Source organism: Notamacropus eugenii, chromosome 3 (assembly GCF_028372415.1).
Source record: "Notamacropus eugenii isolate mMacEug1 chromosome 3, mMacEug1.pri_v2, whole genome shotgun sequence".
NCBI lineage: Eukaryota > Metazoa > Chordata > Mammalia > Diprotodontia > Macropodidae > Notamacropus > Notamacropus eugenii.
Genome location: NC_092874.1, coordinates 15,590,582 through 15,608,994, shown reverse-complemented (window position 1 = coordinate 15,608,994; position 18,413 = coordinate 15,590,582). Strand labels below are relative to the sequence as shown.

Here is an 18,413-nt window from a genome sequence, read left to right as displayed (position 1 = left end):
TGAAAATTAGTCAAGATGGGAAAAGATGGAAACAGTCAATGTTGGAGAAGTTGTGGCAGTTGGTAAGAGCAGCAAATGGTCCAACCATTCTGGAAAGCAATTTGCAATGATACAAATAAAGTAATTAAAATATTCCTACCCTATGACCCATATATTCTATTATGAGGCTTATTCCCCAAGGAGGCTAATGATAAGAAGCACACACACACACACACACACACACACACACACACACACACACACACACACACTCTCTCTCTCTCTCTCTCTCTCTCTCCCCTCCCCCTCTCTCTCCCCCTCTCTCTCTCCCCAAAATATTTATAGCAGTACTTTTTACGAGAGCAAAGAACTGGAAACCAAGCAGATGCCCATCAATTGGGGAATGGTTAAACACACTGTGGTCCATGGACGTCATGGAATGTGACTGGGCTATAAGAAATTATGCATGTAATAAAGACACAGAAACATGGAAAGATCTACATGAACAGATGCAAAGTGAATTCTGCAGAGCCAAGAAAAACAAAGACAAATGACCACAACGATACAGATGAAAAAACCAACCCAAAATTGAAAAGTAAATGTTGGCAAACTCACAGAGAACAAGCAGAACTCAGAACAAGAGATGTGAGCTACCACTCCCACCCCCATTCCCTTTTGCAGAGGTGAGAGGGCCACATTGCACAGATTTTCAGATTTTCTTTCCTCTTTTTTTGCCTTTAAAAAAAAATACTACTTGTTACATGAAGTAAGGAGGAAAAACAACGGACATCAATAAAACTTATTTGAAAACCAAAAAAGAAATTAGAATTATCTAACTCACCCGACTGTTGTGAGAATCAAATGAGATGACATGGCACAGAGCTCAATAATGGCTTGCTGACTGACAAGTAGAACATGAAATGACTATCACGCTAAAAATTGCAATATGAAACGTCATACTAAAGACTATTGCGCTCCTATCTGAGTAAAGGAAGTGACAGTGCAAAACCTTATTTTCAAATGTACAAATACGTATACAATTTCTCTAAGATTTTAGTTTTATCTATCAAGTTAACAGCTTCCTATATGATGTACTTCCAAGAACAGAGAGCAAAATCCAACAGCACAATGTTTTAACTAATAATCTTAGTTAAGCCTAACAGCAAGAAAAGCAAGAACTTCAATTCACAGGAATCACCAGGAGCATGATATGCAAAAAAAAAGATTGGTTGGCTAAGGGGGGAAAAATCATTCCAATATTCATCAGACTGTCCCTTAAGAGAACGTAGGAGAAAAGGTTAGATATTTTAATTATAAACATATTCTTCCAAAGAGAACCTCCATTACTTGTCGGTTGCTTAAAAGGAACCCCCACCCAATTTAACCCTACAAGCCTCTATTAGCTACAAGAACTGAGACTGACCTTTAGAAGGACCTTCTGCCCATCCACTTCACAACATACCAGAGGACGCTTGCTGCTAAGTTCTTTCATGGGCTCAGCATCCAAAAGGTCCCGTTCCAGGCTAACAGTCAAAATTCCTCCAGAGTTCTGAGTAATACATGTGGTTTCGTTATCGTTAGCCAAAGATACGTGGACAAAGCATTACACAAAATTAAACTTTCCTGCACTTTAACATCTGAAGGGTATTTCATCATCTATTACTGGTTGGCATAGAAATGTAATTTTATAGCACTGCAGGGGCTGGGAAGACCATGTTCTCCAGAACTCTGCTGATCTCAGGCCCCAGAGCTCCCTGTATCAAGGTCTGGCTCAGTTCTCAAGCTTGTCCCTCCACTCTCTTCTCCCCAGAGCTGCCAAAGTGCCTTTCCTAAAGCTGTGCAAGACTAGCCATGTTCCTCCTCTACCTCCCAAATTTCAGTGACAGCCCATTGTTTCTAGGATCAACTACAATTTCCTCAGTTTTAAATTGAAATCCTTTACAATCTGGCTCCCACTTACCTTTCCAGGCTCAGTATATATAATTCTATAATCCAATCAAGCTGACCTTGTTCCTCCATTTCATCTCCGTGTCTTTGTACAGGCAGTCTGTTCCCCATGCCTGGAAAGTTCTTCCTCTACATTCTCACCTCAAAGAACGCTAATCTTTCTTCAAAGCTCAGCTCCAATGTTACTTCCTATAGGAGGCTTGTCCTAAACTGACGGTGTATCACATATCTACTTGGTTTGCACTGACTTCTCTACGTACACTTTGCCTTTTTCTCAATAAAATGTTAAGTTCCTTTCTCAAAGGTCTGGCTTTCTGTCTTTATCCCCTATATCTAACATATGTAGTAGGTGCTTGGTAAGCACTTGCTGAATGAACTAAAATTAAAAGTCTATCAATGACCATACTTTTTCAAGACCTAGATACACCAGTGTATGAGTAAGACCACACTGAAAAACCCCTGGTGCATTGGCATCAAACAGTGATCCTGGTGCCTGTCACTCTATCGGTCAAGGGCAAGATTCACCTGCCAACCTCTAAGCCCCTCAAAGATACAAACAGTACATACCTGGCTGATTACATCAAAGAAAGCAGAGAAGAAAGTGCTTTTACTGGGGGATAGGCCCACTGACATCATCCTTCCTCACTCCCCTGAAGTGAGTTCTGCACTGCTTCCCTGCTGCTCCCTAGGCTAACCCCTTGACCTCCCTGACACCCTGTGGTGGGCACTGGGCTGGCGCTGGTCCTTTCTGATATGCCCAGCAACAGAGGCATCCACAGAGGTCAACTCTGACAAACGCCACTCAAGCCTCAGTTCTTGTGAGTCAAACGGAAAAAGCACAGGGGAACAACCATCACACTGTTACTTTATTTAAGAAACTTGAAAACAGGGAAACAAATAGCTGCTGAGTGAAATTTTCTTCTTTGCAGTGAAAATTTAAGATACCAAGAGACTTCATTTTTCTGGACATTTTTCTCAGATTTCACAGTCACCCAAACTTACCATGTATTTAAGTATTCCTGCTTCTGGGTGAAGAAGAGGTAGCTCAGGGAACCACTTTTGCACCAAACTAGTTAGCTTCTCCTGAAATTAAAACAACTAGTTATCATTTGAGAAAATACAGTTAATTTATTCAATATTTCTCTCCAGAAGCCTCTATTTTACTTCTCTGAAGTTAGAAAGTTTGATTTTAATCATATATACAGGCATTAAAAATGTTAAAAATGCATTTCAGACTTTTCTTTAAAGAAATACTGGAATAGGAACTAAAAATGAATATCCCTTTCCTGTCCAGACCCAACCTTTACAAGTGGGGGAAAAAAACCTTTGCTTTCTTGGGGATTCCTTTAGGTCAATGTACAGGAAAAGCCCAGTTATTAAATGCCCCAATCCACAACCCAAAACAGAAAGAAAAACTTGTTTATGTTTTATACTGGATTAATCCAAGTTTTTAAATTGCATGGTTTGCTCTGTGTGACAAAAACATCACAACATACAAGTAACTACGAGAAAGGTATTGAAGCCAGTGTGTAAACTGAAGGAATTCTGCCCTAACAATAGCTCTCAGGGACAAATTATCTGAATCCTCATCCAGTTTCTGGCTGTCTGCTGGAAAGAGGTACCACACTGTTAACTGAGTTAAAAACAGATTCCTAGGTGACACCAGTAAAGCCTGCATTAACAACTATACACAATGTGAGACCAAATGCTGCTTTTCTGGGACCTCCTTTTGTCTTCCCAGCACCCAAGGGACACAAGAGAAGATCTGACCACCCCCATTATAAATAAGGACACTCCAGGTGACAGGAGGTGGCTGAGGGCCAGGACCCAGACTTATGGGGCCTCTCTGTGACACTGGGTACTACGGTACCCAGTAGCCTGGGAGCTGGCTCTTAGAAGTCAATCTCTCAATATAGACCTAGCCCAGAACTTACATATTCCTCCTGCTCGTGGTGAATTTTCTCAAAGACATGTTGACGCAACTGAATGATTTCATCTTTTATTTTATCCATTTCAGATTCATCACAATCATCAGCCTGTAATCAGAAGAAAAGCAAAACTATGCTACATGTTTCTTAGAGGAAACTGAGACTATTTTCTGGGATGCTAACACAAAGCAAGCACATTTATTAGAGAGAGTGGTCAAGGAGGCAGAAGCCACAAGCAGTGAATGTCAATAGTTGGGGGTTTTCTTCTTGAGGATTAAGATTTACTACAGGTTTTCTTCAGCAGAAATAAAACCAATTGCTGTGTTGAGTGAGAAAGTTCTGCAAATGATTCACTTTCCACTTGTGTTCTTATGTTTAACTAGACTCAAAAATCAGCCAAAAGAGCAGGTGCTCAGCACTATGGCTGGTTTCCATACCTCCTCCAGGTTGTTCTTTTCAACCAGTTTCCATCTCAGTTGAGCTTTTAAGCCTTTAAGAGTCTTCTTAATAGAAAGTAAATGGTCCACATTGGGGCTTTTATTTAACCATTCCATAATTTGCTTCTTAAACTACGAATAAAAAAATAGTTATGACATCATTGATTAATTCAGTTCATCAACAATAGTATCAGGCATTGTGAGATGTTTAATTTGTGAAAAGTACCTAGAAGCTACCTTTGTGAAAAACAACCACTACACTACACATTATTGGAACCAAAGACTAAATTAAAATTTTAAAATATCCACCATTACCCATGTGAAAAACATAACATATGAGAAATCTCTCAAATCATGGATGCCACAAAGGTTTATAAATCCGTTTTTCTATAGTATCACATAATCTATTAAAGGCCCAACCAGAGCAGTGCTCTGTTTCTGTTTTTGCTTTTTTCAAATGGACACTACTAGGAGTAAATCTAGTTATTTAGAGGAAACTGGTTTGGTAAAGGTTTCTTTTAAACAAAATTACATAATTCCTAGATTTATGCATTACAATGGTGTTACCTAGTTCTACTAGTTTCTCAATTAGTCGTTCTTAAATATAAAATGAAGAAAATCCGTGTTTTAGCTTAATGAATTTAGTATTTTTATAAGCATATGTATGATTTCAACAACATAAGGTCATTTTTATTAAAATTTACCTCAAAACTAAGTAGAGCACAAGCAATATTTGATTTAAAAAAGAGAAATAATAAAAAAATTTTTAAGAGAAAAGGCTATTTGAGAAAGTTAAATACGGCAAACTATCACCCAAATACTTAAGTATAAACAAACTAACCTCAATGCTGGCCTTATATTTAGCTTGCACTATAGTGATGAGCCTCTCCTCCGAACGTATCTTTTGTAGGACTTCATTATATGTATTCAGGATGATCTCCTTGTCTATGTCACCTTGCTCCTAAATGAAAACACGCATAATGGTACACTAAACACCAAAAGTCTTGAGTGAAAAGAGAAGAGGTAGGGGCAACAGCACAGCCTAACAGCTGTAAAGTTGGAGGGGAGGAACCTCAGAAGCCATCAAGCACAACTCCTCATTTTATAGATAAGGAGGTTGAGACCCAGAGAGTGGATGCAACTCTCCAAAGACCACACAGCCCAAAGTGTTTGAGGCAGGATTCCAATCCAGGTCTTCTGACTCCATATTCTTTGCCCTATCTACTATACACCAAAATGACACTAAGGAATGGCAAGATTCTAACTTTCCTTAAAAAAAAAAAATGTTTTAAGTAAATGACCTTTTATTTCCAATAAGATAGTCAGAAGACTTTTAACCAAAAAAATTTTTTAATCTTATAAATTAATTTCATTTCTCATTTAATGATTAGAATTAAGATAGGGAAGAAGCAAAAGCTATAAAATGAATTTGATGAAAATGCACATAAAGACAGCAAAATCAATCTGAGGGCTCGTAACAACTTTATGAGGAACAGTGTACACTCCTCTAGGAAAGGGTCTGTTCAGTTTTCCTCTCTGTATCTCTAGAGACTAACACTGTTTTTGTACACAGAAGGCACTTACTAATGAAGAATGGCTGAGTGAACTGAATTGGTCATTCTATTCATAAACCCCTCTAGGAAAAAACCTAAATTGGAGGAATCAGGAATGTGTGTCAAATGAGGAAAAAGTCTATCTTGACCTGATGTTATTAACTGGTTCTGAGACAATATCATATCAGGCAAAGTGTGCTAAGGAGGGCAGTTAATTTTATGAGAACAGTAATCTGTACAGAGTATGAATCCTACCTGCAAATGTCACAAGTACTTAAAGGTACAAATATCAAGAATAAAAAAAAAAAGCTGCTAGGATTTCAAACAATTAAGAACAGCACAGCCTTAAAAAATGGCTTTGGAAAACCATCTCTAATAGCAGAAATATCATTCCAACTCCGAGGATGAGATAAGAGAAAGAGCCTCACAGACACTTGAAGTGACCCCTAATTTTAATGCAGGTTGGGCAAGGAGGGAGGATAGAGACAGCAGAGTAGAACAACCACTTGGCTCCGGAGTCTCCAGGCTGCCTCAACCACCATAGCTCTGGTTTCTTTTCTGTAAATGAGGGAGTTGACTATGATGTTCCCAAAGGACATCCTGAGGGGAAAGGATACCAATGAACCCTGCCCTTTCAGCTCTCTCCCAGAGATCATTTCAAGTGAAGCTTTCCCTTCCTCCATAAGCAACTCCTTCAAACCAAAAGTTTGACAGGACTGTATCATTAATTAGTACAGAAAACTCACCCATTTAAAAGATTGGCATTGGTTTTCTTCTATTTAAAAGAAACCTCAAATTCAGCTTTGAAATTAAAATTTGTAACAGACTTTGCCAGGCACCTGAAGAAGTCTTTCCATGAACAGATTTATCATGTAAAATTATTTATAAAATCACAAGTCACTTTATTTCCTTTCAAGTGTATACATGCCATAAAATATAATGCCTATACATATTTTAAGGACAGTAACTCACAACGAGAGAGATCTCCAGCTCTTTGCAAACATCAGACTCAATCTTCTCCAGTATTTTGTCAATGTTGCCAATTACTTCTTCAGAATTCAGAGATTCTTCATCATTTAGATCAAAAAACTTAGTTGAAAGAAATTGAAATATGCACAAAATTAAGATTAATTTATTGAGCTACCTTAGGTTTTTTCCAAATTTAGCAATTAATAGTTGAGAAAAGAGTTAAGAGGCAAAACCAGGGATAAGTAGGGAATGGTTAAGAGAACATTCAAGTAATCCAAGTCAGACAAATCATACCCCAGGGCGGGAAAAACTCTCCAATGTGATGGCTAAGCCACTTTAATCTTTGAAAGATCATGAAGAATGAGAAAAAAGCTGAAGGACCAGAAAGGAACAAGTCTGGTCCAGATTTACAAAAAAAGGAAGAGAATTAGCAAACTAAAGGCCAGGAAGCTTCACTTCGATACTTGGAAAAATTATAAAACATTATTTTTAGAAGGTTGTGAATGTCCAGACACACCTCTCCACCCCTTCACTGCAGAGGTGGGGGACGATATGAGTCTGGGACACTGCAAGATTCAGCTGATGTGGTCGTTAGGTTTGCTATTTTTTTTTCCTCTTTGTTTTTGATTCTTCATTAAGAGATGGTTCCTTGGTGTGTGAAGGAGAAGAGATATTCGGAAATGAAGGCAAAGGAAAATAAAAGAATATCAATAAAAATGTTTAAAGAAAAAAGAACAAGTCATGAACTGCATGAAAGCAGGCACCAAGAAGAGAAATACAAATTAAAAACTGAACTTTACCTCCCGCAATGCAAAGTAACAAAAAATTGCAAAAGATCAGATTATTGTTCAACCATTCAGGATTTCAGAACATGGAATCATACAAAAACGTAATTAGAACATTCACATCTTTCAACCTAATAACTCCTCCATTGGGGGTGTGCCCTAAGAAGGCCAAAAAGAGAGAAACCAAGGTGCAGTGTTTAGCAAAATTATTCCTACCAGTCTCCCAGAAGTGTAACCAGGAACTGGAAACAAAGTGGCTAAAAAACTAGGGTATGTGAATGAACCAGAGTACTGGTCAGACTCTACCATGCTCTTGGGAATCTCATCAGGTCCCAAGCATTTTACCTTTCATCTCTTTATAGATGACTCACATATGTATACAGACAGAGTGATAGATGAAAGGCAGAAAGGAAGAGACACAGAGACAGAGAAGGATGGAAAGGAAGAGAGAGTGATGAAGACAGACACAGAACAAGAGAGAATTTCCAGGCCCAGACTTTCCCTTAAGCTTCAGGTCCCACTTCACCAATTCAGTCAGTTAAACATTTATTAAGCCCTTACTATCTGTCAGGTGACACGCTAAGCACTGGGGATACAAAAGAAGGCAAAAGACAGTCTCTGTCCTCAAGGAGCTCCCAGTCTCAGGGGAGGGACAAAGATGCAAGGAATTCAGTACAAAAGACAGAAGAAATCAGAAATAATCAGCAGAGGGAGAATTAGAATTAAGAACTACCTGTTGGACAATTCAAACACAATGTGCCGCTTCCCCACCACCCTCTTCCCAACTTCCTGTTTCTGTCCCAGGCACAGCTCTCCTGCTCCAGGCTCCCAGGCATAGAACCCTCAACAAAAACCCTCGGGCTCCTCATTCTCCTTGACCCCATCAAGCCAATCGGTTGCTAAATCTTGCTATATCTAGCTCCAAAATCTCTCTCCACTCACACAGCATGATCTCCCTGCCTTTAATCTCTCCTCACTACAATCCATTCCACACTAATGCCAGTCATTTTCCTCAAACACAGATCTGACCATGTGACCTGACCCTCCCACTCAATCAACTCCAAAGATTTCCTCTTGCCTCTAGGATAAAACATATACTCCTCTGTTTACCTTTGAAATCCCTCAGCAAACTGGCCTCACTGAACATTACGAGCCTTCATGCTTAATTAAGCAATTCAGTCAAAAAGGCCGCCTTTCCGCTCACTACTCACAATGCTCCCTCTCCTATCTCCGCCTGGGCACTGGCCACTCCTTGTATGTCTGGAATGTGCTACCTCCTCATCTAAGCCTCCGAGACTCATTCTTTTCCTTCAAGAACCAGCTCAAGCACAATCTTCTGCCTGAAGCCTTTCCTAACATCTCTATTTACATAGTCCTACCTTTTCTCCTGCCCTCCAATGGGCAATCTCCAGTTGCCTACTGAATGTCTTGAACTAGATGAACGGAAGACACTTCAAACATTAACATGTCCAAAAATTAAGTTATTATTTTTCCCAAAAAATCTTCTCTGTTCCACTTACCTAATTGCTACCTGCTGGCCCACACCCCTGGTTTTGCACACTTCACCATGACCCCGAGCCCCGCTATGGAGGATGCCACCAACTTCCTAGGGATCCAGGCTCACAATCTAGTGTCAGCCTCACTCCTCACTATCTCTCCACCACCCCCACATCCAATCAGTTGCCAAGTCATGTGGATTCTACCTTCATAACATCTCTCAAATTAGCCCCCTTCTCTGACACAGTCACTATGCTGGTGCAAGCCATCATCACCTCACACATGGCCTAATGCAATAGGTTGCTGGTTGGTCTTTCCACCTTACATATCTGTCCCAACTCTAATCTATCCTTTACTGAGTTGTCAAATTGGTCGTCTTAAAATACAAGTCTGATCATATCACCTCCCTATTCAATAAATTCCAGTAGCTCATTACCTTGAGATCAAATACAAAATCCTCTGGATACATTAATGTGCTTGCTGGAGTTGTGAACTGATCTAACCATTCTGGAAAGCAATTTGGGATTATGAAATTACTAAATGAGAGTACCCTTTGATTCAGTGATACCACTACGAGATCTAAACCCCAAAGAGATAAAAGATGAAAAGGATTCATATATACAAAAATATTTATATGAGTTCTTTTCATGGTGGCAAGGAATTAGAAACTGGAGGAATGTCCATCAATTGGGGAATGGCTGAACAAGTTACAGTATGTGAATATAATGGAATATTTTGTTGTATTGTGTTGTAAGAAATAAAGAGGATGGTTCCAGAAAAGCATGGGAAGACTTGCATGAATTGATGCAAAGTGAAATGAGCAGAACCAGGAGAAAATTTTTTACAGTAACAACAATATTATAAAATCAAACAATTCTGAAAGACTTAGGAACTCTGGAACAATATAATGACCAATTTCTGGACTCATAATGGAGCAAACTCTCCATGTCTATATGGGGTGGTAATAGATTCACAGTGCTGATTGAAACATACTTTTATGCTTATATGTATTGCATACATATGTGTATATGTGGGTGTGTACACATGCATATTTGTACATGACTAATGTGAATTTTTTCCTTGACTATATGTATGCACATATATACATATGCATGTGTATGTGTATTTGTAGCAGGTTTTATTTTTCTCGATTTATCAACAGATGAGAGAGAGGGAGATGGAAGGATGAGAATGGAGAATTAAAAACAAAATATATTTGAATTTTTAAAAAATTTAAAAGAAAATGCAATGCTCTCTTTGCCTTTAAAGCCTTTCAAAAGCTAACCCTTCTTAACCTTTCCATCTTCTTACATATTACCCTTCCAAACGTGATGATACACAGTGACACTGGCCTCCTCACTGTTCCTTGAACAAGAAACTCCATCTCTCAACTGCAGGGTTTTCTCTGGCTATCCCTAGAATTCTCTCCCTCATCTCTGTCTCCTGTTCTCCCTGATTTCCCTCAAGTCTTAGCTAAGATACCACCTTCCGAAAGAACAGTCTTTCTTGATCCCCTTAATGCTAGTGGCTTCCTTCTAAGATTATTTCCAATTTATCCTGCATATATTTTGTTTGTACATCATTGTTCATCTACTGCATCTCCCACTGGATTAAGAGCTCCTTGAGAGAAGGGATTATTTTTGCCTTTGACTTTTCATCGTATCCTCAGGGCCTAGCACAATTCTTGAGGCTTACAGTAAGTGCTTAATAAATGCTTACTGACTGGCATCCATCACTTAGGGGAATAACTAAGTACCATATTGGTACAGGGCTGGGCACATAGTGGGCACTATTTTCCCTTCCCCTTCCCCCTCACAAGGTTGCTCTAGAACGCCTGCCCACACCCATGAAGTCAAAATTTTTTAAATGTTTGAAATCAGAACAGGAAGATCAGGAGTCTCCTCTAGCTCCTCGAAGGCAAGGGCTGATTTACCTTTATAGTGGAAGTGAACCACTCGGCAAGAAGCTGTAGAGAAGCGTCTGTCTCTGTTCTAACTCGGTTAAATTCTTCTCTCTTGCCATGTTTCCACTCATAAAACTTTTGCAGGATTTCTTCAGCATTTGTCACTTCTCTGGTCTGCCCATACACAGCCTCTAGGGAAGCAGACAATTCCTAGGAAGATATTAAATACCACTTTTCAACAAGAATTTTAATGGGTGCCCAGAATGCTATTAATCATGAATTTTTAACTTAAGGTTCATGCATTTGTTGAAGTTTTTATATATTTTGAAAACTGAACTTACTGAAATCCTATATATTTTAAGTCATATTTTTTAAAAATAATATTCTGAAAAAAGGATCCAGAGGTTTGCCATACTGCCAAAGGGGTCCACAACATAGAAAAGACTAAGAATCTCTGCTATAAACGGACTTAAAAAACAAAGAAAGCTTATATCATAATTATATCACTTATTGTCTCTGAATAACAAAGCTCAACTTCAAATTAGAATACAAAGTTATGTTTTTAAATTGGAAATTCCCAATCTCTCTGCCTAAATCTGCATCTCCACAAAAATATATTTCCAAAGGCATGATTCCTTGCAGTATATGACAGTGAAGTATGTACAATCATTCAAAGTATGCCAAAGGACATTCATTTGGGGACTTTCAGAAGCTGATTTTGGTCTCTCCCTGCCCAATATTAAAGGGACCTTCCTTTCTCATAAATGCATTATTTCAATATGTGCCTCTGCCCCAATGTTACCGGTTCCCCTCCTTTTACCTTCCCCTTTCTCATTCCTGGCTGTAGATTAACTACCAATTAAATCCTATGTGACTTCTATATGCAGAAAAAAGTCACCCCTTTCCAAGAACATCAAGCTAATGTCTTTCTCTTTCAGTTCTCCCAAGACTAGCTTCCTCTATGCTATTCAGGGCTTCCAACACAGTTCAAGCAATGGACCCTATCACCAGTTACTGCTATAGTAACTTTTTCTAGTGAACACCTAATCAGCATTGGCTAAATTGAATTTACCAGCCCAGCTAAAGAAAGAGAGGCTTATTCCCATCAGCATTAGATGTCAAACTAATTTGCCTTGCAAGAGACAATACAGTACAGTCCTTCCTTATTGAATGTGGCAAACAGAACAGGGTGGTTCACACAGAGAAAGTCACAGCACCTCTAATGATCCCAAGCTATTCCCTGACACAAAAACCCATCTTCCTATATGGTAATTCTTAGCTTTCAGTCCTAATAGCACAATCTGTGAAAAATCAAAACTGCCAATACAACATAATGTGTCTACAGCATTCTCCTAATCTGCCACTCTGGTAATCCTGGCAAAGACGAAAAAGAGACCTGATATGTTTACTCCAGTACACCTGAAGCTCAGCAAAAAAAAGAACGGCTTTCACACTATCACCTGAACAAGGTGGAGAGATATGATCAGGTTAGCAGATTCAAGACTGGTTCAGCGGTCAAGAGCCAAGAAGTCATCACTGATGGATCACTTGAAGAAAGGCGCCCAGTGGTTCACCCAGTGACTCCCCTTCCATCCACAACTTAGAATAAAGACACAGATAGCATGCTCATTAAGTACAAAGAGAGAAGAGTAAGTAAGGAGAGGGCAGCTGGAAACCATGACTATCCCCAATAAAATCTGACTAGCCAGAACAACAGACTGAATATAGAAGACGACATTCAATAGAGATAAATATAAACTTTTCTACTTGAGTTAAAATAAGCCAAATTTCTTCCTCTAGGAGAGGAGAGGTATGGTCAGACAGTAGGTCACATCAGAAGATGTAGGGGTACCTTCCTCCCTTCTTAGAAAAAATGGAATCTTTTGGGTGCTAAATACTGCAGACCCTATCAGGCTTGTTTAATGGGCTCAATAGTTCTGCTGACCTGCTCTTTATTCTCATTTTCTTTTCTATCCTTTGTAATAAGAAATAACTCTCTCAGTGGAGGAGAAAAAGCAATATAACGAAAAATTAAAGTGATGAAAAAAAGATAACTATTAAATAACACAAATAAAACATATTTTCAACAATTGCAAGCTATCCCCCATTAGGTGAAAGACTGCTCCACAGAACCAGGGGAACACTGTCCACAAGAACAGCAACGTTGTTATCAACAAACAACTGTGAAAAGACTAGGCTGCTTTGTTCAATGCTGTTCAATACTCTGTTCGAGACAATTCTAAAGGACTGATGAAGAAAGGTGCCATTCACCTCCAGGGAAAGAAATGGCAGCTCAGAGTATACAGAAACGAGGAGAGAGGGAGAGAATTTAGAACTCAAAATGTTTTTTTAAAAGAATATTAAAAATAAACACACACCATAACTCCAAAAAGAAAAGAAAGACTGCTCTCCATCAACAGCAAGATAAATTAAAATTAAAACTGATACTTCACTTCTTATTTAGCCGACTGACAAAGATGACAAAACATGGGAACAGTTACTACGTCCAACAAGGAAGATGGCATACTAACAGATTCCTGCTGGATTTGTAGACTGAATTCTGGAGAGCAATTTGGAACTGTGGGAAAAGAGCAACTCAACTATTCCTCCTCTTTAACCCAATCATCTCATCACTTGGCATTCACACTGAAAAGGTCAGAAAGAGAAAGGTCCCATGTTCGTACTCCACTATGTTCATAAGAGCACTTTTCATGAGAACAAAAGGACTAAAAACAAAGTGGGTGTCCACTGCCTGGAGAACAGTTGAACAAGTGTGGTACATCAAAGTGACAGAATATTATTATTTCACAAGAAATGATAAAAACAAAGGATTCAAATAAATATGTGAAGATTTGCATGGACCATACAGAGTGAAACAAGCAGAAACAGGAATACAACGTACGGTCTGCAAAATATAAAGAAAAGACTACTAAAAACAAAAGCACATAAGTAATTGCAATGAACAATTTTGGCCCAAGAGAACACACAACTCCCTAACTGTTGGAGAAAAGATAATGGGTACAGAACCCTGCATGTGCAGTTGGATATACCACTACTTGGTTTAACTTAACTGTTTTTCTTTATTACCAAGGAAGGATCAAGGGGTGGAAGTTGAAGGAGGGGCAAGAATTTAGCTTGAAAAAATAACACAAGCTATTGTCATATGAAAAATTGCTCTAAATCCTTACTAATTAGAGAAATACGAATTAAAACAACTTTGAGGTTCTACCTCATATCTATGAAAGATGGTAAAAAAGAAAAATGTCAAATGCTAGAGAGGCTGTGGAAAAACAGGGACACCAGGGCACTGTTGTTGGCCCTGTGGATTGGCCCAGTAATTCTGGAAAGCAATTTGGAACAATGCCTAAAAAGCTACTAATCTGTGTATATTCTTTAACCCAGCTATACCACTATCTGGCCTATACTCCAAAGAAATCAAAGAAAGAAGAAAAAAAAGATAAAACACACCCCAAAATTTTATAGCAGTTTTCTTTGTTGTTGCTGTTTAACCAAAAATAAAAGCTCTTTTCATGGTAGATAAACACTGGGAACAAAATAGATGCCCATCAGTTGGAGAATGGCTAAACTATGGCCTATGAAAGTAATGGGATATTCTATACCATAAGAAATGATGAAAAGGACATCAGAGAAAACTGAGAAGACTTCTATTAACTGATGGAGAATAATAAGAACCAGAGATCAATTTATACAATGCAAACACAAGAAGAAAATAAAATTTTAACAACTTTAAACTCTGATCAACACAATGATAAACACCCACCCATCCCCCCCAAAAATGCCGAAAGAATGAAAAGGAATGCCAAAAGAATAAAAAGGAATGCCATATTCTCCTTCTGACAGAGGTGATAAGCTTAAAACAGAGGAAACACATGAGATTTTCAGACATGGCCCAACTGGGAATTTCTTTCACTGGACTACAACAAAGTTACATATTAGGGGCTAAATTGCAGAGTGAGGATGATGGTAGGGAGGGGGAGGGGTCGTTTTCTTTGCTCAATGGAAAGGGGGAGTTGATGGGAAGGACAGGTTAATTTTTTTTTATTATTTTCAAACAAGGATGAACGTGAGAAGACTTCCCATGGCTAAATGTTATGCGATTAGGAAATACAATTGTTACCAGCAACGGTTTAAAAAAAAATGGTCTGTGATATAAAAAAAAAGCACCAATAAAAATTTTTCTAAGTAAGGGTTTTAGCCAACTCTAGGAGCATTGTGAGACCAAAGTATAATATTTCACACAACAAAGGTAACACAACCTTAGGCTGCAGGAAGGATTACAGGTTGTACAACAAAGGCAGTGAGCATCCTGCTGCATTCTTCCTAGACCAGCAAATATCTGGAACAGTATGCTCAATGCTGGGCACTACACATTTCAATCAGAAAAGAGCTACCTCCAAACCAGGCATCTGGACATTCCCACCAACAGGGTCTCCCTGCCACACGTCACTCCCCTCTTCGGCCAGTCGTCCACTCAGCTGTCAAAGTCATCTTCTGAAAGCGCAGGTCCCACAGTAGCACTCCATCATTTCCAGGATCAAACCTTGCCACATCCTTCCCTGCTCCCAGGCTTCTTATAGTGGTGGTTGTTGTCCGTCTTCGAAGACGATCAAAGTGACATCACCATTGTAAAGTGAAATTCCAGTGTGTCCGACTGTGGCTGATCAAACCAATACGAGCGAGGAATACTCTACTACAGATTGGGCATAGATAGTCTGTCTGGATATTTGGGGTGAATATCCCAAATTTGCGCATCCTGTGTTTACTTTGTGCTGTCTCAATTTTGTTTTGCTCAAAGAGTACATCACCTTTTCTTATGTGGGCACACCATGCTGAGCGGTCCTGTGCCAGTGTCTCCCATGTTGCACAGTCAAATCCAAAGGTCCTGAGAGACACCTTGAGAGTGTCCTTGCATCGCTTCTTCTGGCCACCACATGATCGCCTGCCCCATGCAAGTTCTCCATAAAATAATCTTTTTGGCAACCGTATATTTTGCATTCAAACAACAAGGCCAGCACATCAGAGTTGCACTCTCCGAAGCACAGTCTGAATACTTGGCAGTTCAGCTCGAGCAAGGACTTCAGTGTCTGGTACCTTATCATGCCAGGTGACCCTCAGAATCTTCCTAAGATAGTTCAAGTGGAAGCAATTCACTTTCCTGGCATGGTGCTGGTAGACTGTCCATGTTTCACAGGCATACAATAATGAGGTCAGCATAACAGCATTGTAGACGTTCACTTTGGTAGTCAGTCTAATACCTCTTCTCTCCCAAACTTTTCTTTGGAGCCTCCCAAACACTGAGGTAGCTCTGGCAATGCATGTATCAACCTCATTATCAACATGTACATCCCTGAAAAGTACACTACCAAGGTAAATGAACCTATCCACAGCATTCAAAACTTCTCCATTTGTGGTAACCAATGGTTCCATGTATGGATGGTGTGGTGGTGGCTGATGGAGCACCTGTGTTTTCTTGGTGTTGATTATTAGGCCAAAATTACCACAGGCAGCAGAGAATTGATCCATACTTTGTTGTACCTCAGTTTCAGAAGCTGTATTGAGTGCACAATCATCTACAAACAGAAAATCGTGCACCAGCACTCCCTCCACCCTAGTCTTGGCTTGTAGCCTTTTCAAACTGAAGAACTCACCATCAGTACAGTGGTTGACCTTGATGCCATGTTCATTTTCACTGAAAGCATTTGACAACATGGCTGAAAACATCATGGTAAAAAACATGAGAGCAAGCACACAGTCCTGCTTCACTCCACCAGAAACTGGGAAGGCATGAGAGCATTGTCCAGCAAACATGCCATCGTGAAATTGACATACAATATTAACAAACTTCTCCAGGCAACCAAATTTTGACATAATTTTCCATAAGCCCTCACCACTAACAGTGTCAAAGGCCTTGGTCAGATCCACAAATGTTGTGTACAGACCTCTGCTCTGCTCCTGGCATTTCTCCTGGAGTTGTTGGGCAGCAAACACCATATCAACTGTTCTTCAGCTCTTTCTGAAGCCACACTGGTTCTCAGGTATATGACCATCTTCCAGGTGAAGGATCAGTCTATTAAGGAGGACTCTAGCAAGAATTTTGCCAGCAATGACTAAGAGAGAGATCCCCCTGTGATTGTCGCAGAATAGTCCGTTTCCTTTACTCTTATAGAGATGGACAATGGAGGCATCCTTGAACCTTCTCTTACCATATAAGCTGGAAAATTTCAGTCAGTTTTTGTATGAGCAATGGTCCCCCTACCTCGCAAATCTCAGCTGGAATAGAATCAGCACCAGGTGCTTGGCCACATGAAAGGAGTCTAATGGCCCTCAAAATCTCTTCTTCAGTTGGAAGTTCAGCTAAGGAGGGTTTAACTTCAACCCGAGGTAAACAGTCAATGGCCTGAGCATTGATTGATGATGGTCTGTTGAGAACACTATGGAAATGTGTTCAGCCCATCTCTCTAGGATCGTGTCCTTATCACTAATCAATATGGCTCCATCAGCACTGAGTAGTTGTGATGCACCATAAGTTTTTGGTCCATAAATAGCTTTCAGGGAATCATAGAAGTGCTTTGGATTGTTACTATCAGCATAAAATTGAATTTCATCTGTCTTCTTACTGAACCAGGAATCCTGCATCTCTCTAAGCTTTGCTTGTACTTTGTTTTTGATGGAATTAAATGCTGCCTTCTTAGAGGTGGATGAACTATCCTGCTGGTAAATCCTATGGAGTTCACATTTTTCATTTAGCAGCTTCTGAATTTCCCCATAATTTTCATCAAACCAGTCTTGGTGTTTGTGAGTGTTCTGACTTGGATGAGCAAATGCAGTGCTATACACCAAATCTCTGAGAGCTGCCCACTCCTTTTCTGCTCCACTGTTGCCAACTGTATGTTGGCTCAACTTTCCCTCCAAGTCAGCAGCAAACTGTTCATGCTCAGAGAAGAGTTCTAATTTGTTGACATTAATTCTTCTGGTGTCATTTTGCCTTGGGGGCGGTACTTTTGATGAATGTGAATATTTAGCCTGGAAAGGATAAGTCTATGATCAGTCCAGCACTCTGCACCATATATTGCCTTTGTCACTCTCACATCTTGTCTGTCTCTTCTCCTTACAATCACATAATCTATTAGATGCCAGTGTTTGCTGCAAGGGTGCATCCATAAAGTTTTATTGCATTTAGGTAAATGGAAGACAATGTTGGTGATGAGAAGGTCATGTGATGCACAAGTCTTCAGCAGTAAATGACCATTGCTGTTGCTGTTTCCAACTCTATTCCTCCCTAGGACTCCCTGCCAAGCCTGGTAGTCTGAGCCTACTCTAGCACTAAAGTCACCTGGTACTATAAGCTTGTCCTCTTTTGGCACACTGATGACAACGGTCTCTAAGTCTTCATA

General features: G+C 39.6%; 1 protein-coding gene across 4 annotated transcripts in view; it reads right to left on the bottom strand.

Annotated features, from left to right (window-relative positions):
- STK31 (serine/threonine kinase 31) overlaps positions 1–18,413 on the bottom strand; it is a 73,410-nt gene that overhangs the window by 19,764 nt on the left and 35,233 nt on the right. For all 4 annotated transcript variants that reach the window (XM_072650940.1, XM_072650939.1, XM_072650937.1 and 1 more), the window contains exons 12-18: positions 11,029–11,208; positions 6,817–6,933; positions 5,133–5,252; positions 4,292–4,423; positions 3,861–3,962; positions 2,929–3,009; positions 1,403–1,528 (exon numbers count right to left, since the gene is read on the bottom strand). In XM_072650940.1, coding sequence (XP_072507041.1) covers positions 1,403–1,528; positions 2,929–3,009; positions 3,861–3,962; positions 4,292–4,423; positions 5,133–5,252; positions 6,817–6,933; positions 11,029–11,208 — 858 coding nt within the window. The remainder of the gene's footprint in view (positions 1–1,402; positions 1,529–2,928; positions 3,010–3,860; positions 3,963–4,291; positions 4,424–5,132; positions 5,253–6,816; positions 6,934–11,028; positions 11,209–18,413) is intronic.